At 29.6% G+C, this 6147-nt stretch overlaps 1 protein-coding gene across 3 annotated transcripts; it reads left to right on the top strand.

Moving 5' to 3' along the window:
- LOC107605837 lies at positions 245–6037 on the top strand. 3 transcript variants are annotated; one of them, XM_021106243.1, is made up of 3 exons: positions 245–507; positions 5343–5559; positions 5667–6037. In XM_021106243.1, exons 1-3 carry the CDS (start codon positions 379–381, stop codon positions 5801–5803), a joined length of 483 nt encoding a protein of 160 aa, XP_020961902.1. In that variant the 5' UTR covers positions 245–378; the 3' UTR covers positions 5804–6037. The 3 variants fall into 3 exon arrangements, 2 of the variants coding, with proteins under 2 accessions (XP_020961902.1, XP_016163243.1); XR_002350397.1 differs by lacking the exon at positions 245–507 and adding an exon at positions 4009–4517; XM_016307757.2 differs by lacking the exon at positions 245–507 and adding an exon at positions 4024–4388 and having other exon boundaries at positions 5667–6013.

Here is a 6147-nt window from a genome sequence, read left to right as displayed (position 1 = left end):
ATGTTCTGAAAATCGGATCGGACTGGTCGGTTTAACCGAATTAACTAGAAATCGATTACTTAACCGATCCGGTCTACCTACAAAATTATTCTACAAAAAATCGATGAAAAAATTGGTCGAACCGATGGTTAACCAGCAAATCGGACAAACCGACCCGATTTTTGAAAGCATCGGTTCTCTTCCCAGGTTATGAAAACGGCATCGTTTGGATTTAAAAAAAAAATTTAAAAAACGTTGAAGAGCTCCAGCCATACAGCCACTTGCCCACTCCACCAAAATCCCTAATCCCCCAAAAGGCCAAAACCGTCGAAGACACTCACATTCCCAGTTTTCCACCCTAAGCTCGAGGCTGGAGCTACTGCAGACGGCGGACAACGGATGCCGTGTATCGAAACAGACGCCGGAGCAAGCACCACCGTCGCGGGTCGTCGCTCACCGTCACGGGTCGTCTTGTTCTCTGCTTCGAGGCTCGAGTTTCGTCACCTTCTGTTCGCTGCTTCTCTTGAAGTAAGTTCTGGGTTTCTGGCTTTTGTTCGTGGCTTTTTGCTGTTTTTAATTCTTGTTCTGGGCTTCTGTTCTGCTATTTTTTTATTTTTTTATTTTGTTTTTTATATGATTAATCAAATGTTGAATAAATTTGTTGTATGTTGAATTTGAGAATAAATTTGATGTATGTTGAATCTGAGATTCTAGGTTCTTGGTTAATTTTTGCTTTGTTCAATTTTTTATTAATTTCAATTCTGCTCTGTTCAATCACTTGAATGGCATATGAATTGTATGAACTATGAACTATGAAGTGATACATTGGTCTGGATTCTGGGTTGAATTCTGCTCTGTTCAATTTTTTGTTAATTTCAATTCTGCTCTGTTGAATCACTTGAATGCCATATGAATGGTATGAACTATGAACTATGAATTGATATATTGGTCTGGATTCTGGCTTGCTGGCATTCTGAATTTAGTTGAAGTATTGTTTGTTGAATATTGTTTCTTTTGGTTGCAAAACATTGTGTTTGTCATTTATGTGCATTTTAATTTCTTTAGTTATAAACTTTGATATTTGAAGTTGTTTATGATCTATTAATAATAAATTATGTATTGTTTATTTTGTGAAATTGTTAAATTTTGAATTTTATTAGTTTAAAATTTATTGCATTTAACTTTTTAAAATTATGTATTAAATTTTTTATAATTTTACTCTTTATTTAATTAAACCGATTTAACTACAATTCAACTCCAATTAAACCATTAAATTATTGAATCAATCACTTGACCGATTCGATGACCGGTCCGGTTCTCGCAACCTTGCCGCCAACCATATGAGGATAACCTAAACAAAATTAAGATAAACATCCCGCAAAAGCGTCTGTCTGCGCCGTTTGGTTTGGTCTGATATTAGGCCAATCGACCAACAGATTCAAGTTTTCATTAATGGAATTTGAATGCATTATTAACTTCCCAATCCTCCAGCTACCAAGTACCAACTCAGTGGAATAAAAAGATAATAAAATAAAACACGACTACTGACATAGATTAAAAGATATACATTTATATAAAAAAAATTAAAATATTAGTACATATTATATTAAATAATTTAATAAAAAATTTAATTTTAATATACAGACGATAATATAAAATATTTTATGTAATTATGTTGTCATATTTATTTTTTAAATAACTATTTATACTATTAATATAAAAACTAAAAAGTAATATTATAAGAGTGACAATGTGTAGAGTAGAATAGTATTTGGATCTAACTCTTGCTTGTATGTTGAGATTTTTATATAAACTCAACCCTATTCTATCTGTTAATTGAGAATATCTCAACGCTAATCTTATCTGTTTTTAATCCACGGGTATCCGATCCTATATGTGGGTTACTAAAAAGATACAATATTATTATATAAGTTAATAATAATTTAAAGAGAAAATTCCACTCATTTCTCTTGAGAAATGCTAAAATGATACTTTTCTTCTCTCTATTTGTAAAATGTACATTTTTCTCTCTTATAACTTTTAAAAACCTCCTCTTTAATCTATTTTAAATTTTTTGTGTTAACTAATGTTAACTTTATCTATTTTTCAAGAAAATATAAATATTTTTTACAAAAATACCCTTTAACAAAAATTTTACCTTTTGTCATTAAATTTTGTTTATCAAAATACCTTTTAATAAATTATTTTTTATTGACTAAATTATATTTTTATCAAAATATTTTTATTTTGATAAACAAAATTTAATGACAAAATAGTAAAATTTTTGTTAAAGGGTATTTTTGAAAAAAATAATTTATTTTTTCTTGAAAAATGGATAAAATTAATATTCATTAACACAAAAATTTTAAAATAGCTTAAAGATGAGGTCTTTTAAAGGTTATAAGGGAAAAGAATGTACATTTTACAAATAGAGAGGAGAGGAGTATCATTTTAGCATCTCTCACGAAAGGGGAGTGGAATTTTCTCTAATTTAAAATAGAATTAACTTTTTTATAAAAAATAAAAATATATCAAATTATCAATTAATGATCTTCTCTTAGTGGGTAAAGATCTTTTGTATTTAGTATTAGGTCTTTTATTTATATAAAAAATTAAAATATTAGTATATATTATATTAAATAATTTAATAAATGATTTAATTTTAATATGTAGATGATAATATAAAATATTTTATACAATTATATTATCATATTCGTTTCTTAAATGACCACTTATACTATTAATGTAAAACTAAAAAGTAATACGGTAGGGGTGGCAATGGGTAGGGTAAGGTAGAGTTTGAATCTAATTCTAACTCTACTCGCGGGTTAAGAATATTCCAACCTTAATTCTACTCGTTCTTAATATGTGTATATCTGATCCTTCCTGCGAGTTACTAAAAAGACACAATATTATTATATAACTTAATAATAATTTAAAATAGAATTGATTTTTATGTAAAAAAACGTATTAAATTATTAATTAATGATCTTTTTTTGCTAACTAAAGATTTTTTGCATTTAATAAAAAGTCTTTAATTCAACATCTATTTAAAATATATTTTTATATAAATATATAACTCTACCCTATTTGTCACCCTTATAATACTGACATCATTACATGAAAGTTAAATTATGGTTTAATTATTTTGTTGGTCCTATAGTTTCGCGAAATTTTCAATTAGATCCCTATACTTTTTTTTTTCCTTTTAATTGGGTCCCTGCACCAAAATTTTTTTTCAATTGAGTTTCTACACTTTTTTTCCTTTTATTTGAGTCCCTGCACCAATATTTTTTTTAGTTGGATCCCTATATAATTAAATCAATTACTACTAAGAGGGACCTAATTAAAAAAAAATTACTGTAGAGACTCAATTAAAAGAAAAAGAAGTATAAGGACCTAATTGAAAATTTTGCGAAACTATAGAGACTAACAGAGTAATTAAACCTTAAATTNNNGTTTCATTTTATATCACATTCAATTTAAGAGTGCTGTCACGATTTTGGATATACTCCAACGCTCAATCTCTTGAATTAAAACTAAATTAGTCTAACTCTTAGGATTTAACAAGAAAGATAAGAATACAAGAGAAAAAAAATTTTGGTACAAAGAACACTTTATTACTCAAATATTTATTATAAATGACTCACACTTTCAAACTCTAACTCTCACTTCCTATTTATAACAGCCTATTTTTTTAATGAATAGTTAGTATTAAATCTAATTAACAGTCTAAATTAATCATTCAAAACTTTTATTATAAATATTTAAAATTTCTAAAAATATTTTAAAAAATTTTTAAATTATCTAAAATATTCTCAAACACTCCAAAAAATTATACAAATATTATGAAAAGTATACAAATACAGTGGAATCTAACTTTTTAAAATTTTCTGTGACAGTGCGCTATCATCGCCCATTCGCCCACGTAAAATCAAAGGCATATCATAAATGGAATATACAAAACAATGGACCAATAAAGACGGAAATAAAATGTACTAAATTTATAATGTGCCCAAAAAAGAAAGAAAAATAAGAAAAGAGAGTAGTAAATGATAAGTGATAATAGAGATATTTTGGGATGAGAATGAAAATATCTACTGCACTGTGATGACCCGTTGGGTTGAGCTGATTCTAAATGAAACCCCCACCGGTTGACGTGGCGGTGCTTTGGACCCACTACGGTACTACACATGTAAAAGTGCTCATATCTCCGATCTTCACCGCTTTCTCTATCTCCTTCAATTCCTCCTTCACTTTTCTTATTCTTAATAATTCATCTTTCTCTGTTTCATCACGCCCACTCCCCCCAAATCCCGCAAATGAAGAAGAACAATTTCAAGATAAAAGAAAAAACTGCCATGTGTTCACCCACCACTGATCTCCTTTTGCCACCACAACAGATACAGGTAGCTAGTTTCCTTTAACTACTTCTCCATGTTCATTCCTCCTAACAATTATTAGTACAAGACTCTGCCATTAGTTTATATATTCACAGTGACGAAGCAACCCATAAAATTCATCTTCAATAAATAGAGGTATGCCTAAGTAAATTGTGATCATAATCATATACGCTTTACAACTTCAACCAGGTCTAAGATTTACTACTGTACATAGTTTAATTTATCTCCATTTTTGTTTAATTTATTGCCTACCTCTAATTTTCATTGGTACAAAGACATAGACAAAGATCCTTTTCTTTCTAAAAACTCTTTATCTTTTTGGGACAAGGCATTGCAATACTGATTATGTTGTTAGTAGGCTATAATTTTTTTGGTTCTTTAAAAAAAGTGCTGAACTTTTTAATTACTTAGGTTTTCAATCGCCATTTTTCATTTGTTATTAGTTTAGATTTAGATTAAGAAAGTAAAAGTTATGACCGAAATTTTCTATCAGTGATAATGCATTATATTTCTTCTGTCTAATTAGCTATATTATCGGGATTTAGAATTCGATTTATCTGAGATCTAAAGGACGAGGTGACCAAAATTAGTCCAAATAGCATCAAATTGTTCCGAAGATTTTTCTTTTTCTTTTTCTTTTTTTATTTTTTTAAAGGTCAGATTCTTAACAGATATTTCATTACCTGAGGAGATAATTCTCTCTTTTCCTTTTTTGGAAAAGGAGAATATTCTAATAGGAAAGGATGTGTCATTGCTAATTTGCTGTATAGAAGCTAAGGTGCAATATAATGGATTTTGTTGTTTTGACAAATGCAATATAATATCTTTGTTGGGCCCTATAAAGCTTCCAACATTGGACCTAATCAAATTAGATTACCCGGCATGTTCTATGGCTTATTAGCTGGTTGAAGCAACAACCAACAACTTTGGTTTTGTGTTTGATATCATTATTATTATCAGGGATCAGTGTCTACAGCAGAGTGGACAGACGAGAAACACAGCATGTTTCTTAACTCTATGGAAGCATCATTTGTCCACCAATTATATGACTTCAAGCAAACATTCGCCTCAATCACTAGACTCAACGAGTCTCATGATTTAAAAACAAATCCGTGGATTCAGCACTATGGATCTTCACACAAACTAGGTGCTCCACATGCTCCAATTGTTCATGCAGGTGCGTGGATATCTGAAACAAATATTTGGGACTTGGGAGGGTGGTTGTGGTTCCATTATTATTTTATCATTACTAACTCAATAAAGCTAAGCTCTTATAAATTACAGAGATGTCGGATCAGAACTTTGCCGATGAAGAAGCTGAAGAGCAACAAAAGGAAAACAACAAAAGAGATGTAAAAAGACTTAAAAGGCCTTTGATAAATGATGATGCTGCTGCAACAATGAGATACTGTAAAACATAGTTTTAGTCGCTATGGATATTGGAGATGAGTGGGTTGATATCCATTCAAAATGTTGCTTCAGATATCCTTAACAAGTGGTGTAGAATGTAGAGATTAGAATCGAGAGAAGCTAAGCTAAGCTTTTAATGTGCATGCTAGTATTAGAATCATGAGAAATTTAACTATGAATATATATGCACACGCACTTATGGTTATGGCCAGTTTCAGATTTATGATAGCAGCTAATTTGAGTAATTTCTTCGAAAGTCCAGGAACCAAGGAAACACAAATATAAACAACAATTGTTAATATAAGTTTTTTAATTAAAAAATGCTAACCAATAACCATCATATATATCAAACCCG

The sequence above is a fragment of the Arachis ipaensis genome, chromosome B07, assembly GCF_000816755.2.
Source record: "Arachis ipaensis cultivar K30076 chromosome B07, Araip1.1, whole genome shotgun sequence".
Lineage (NCBI taxonomy): Eukaryota > Viridiplantae > Streptophyta > Magnoliopsida > Fabales > Fabaceae > Arachis > Arachis ipaensis.
The sequence above is the reverse complement of the archived record's forward strand: the minus strand, read 5'-3'. Positions and strand labels throughout refer to the sequence as shown.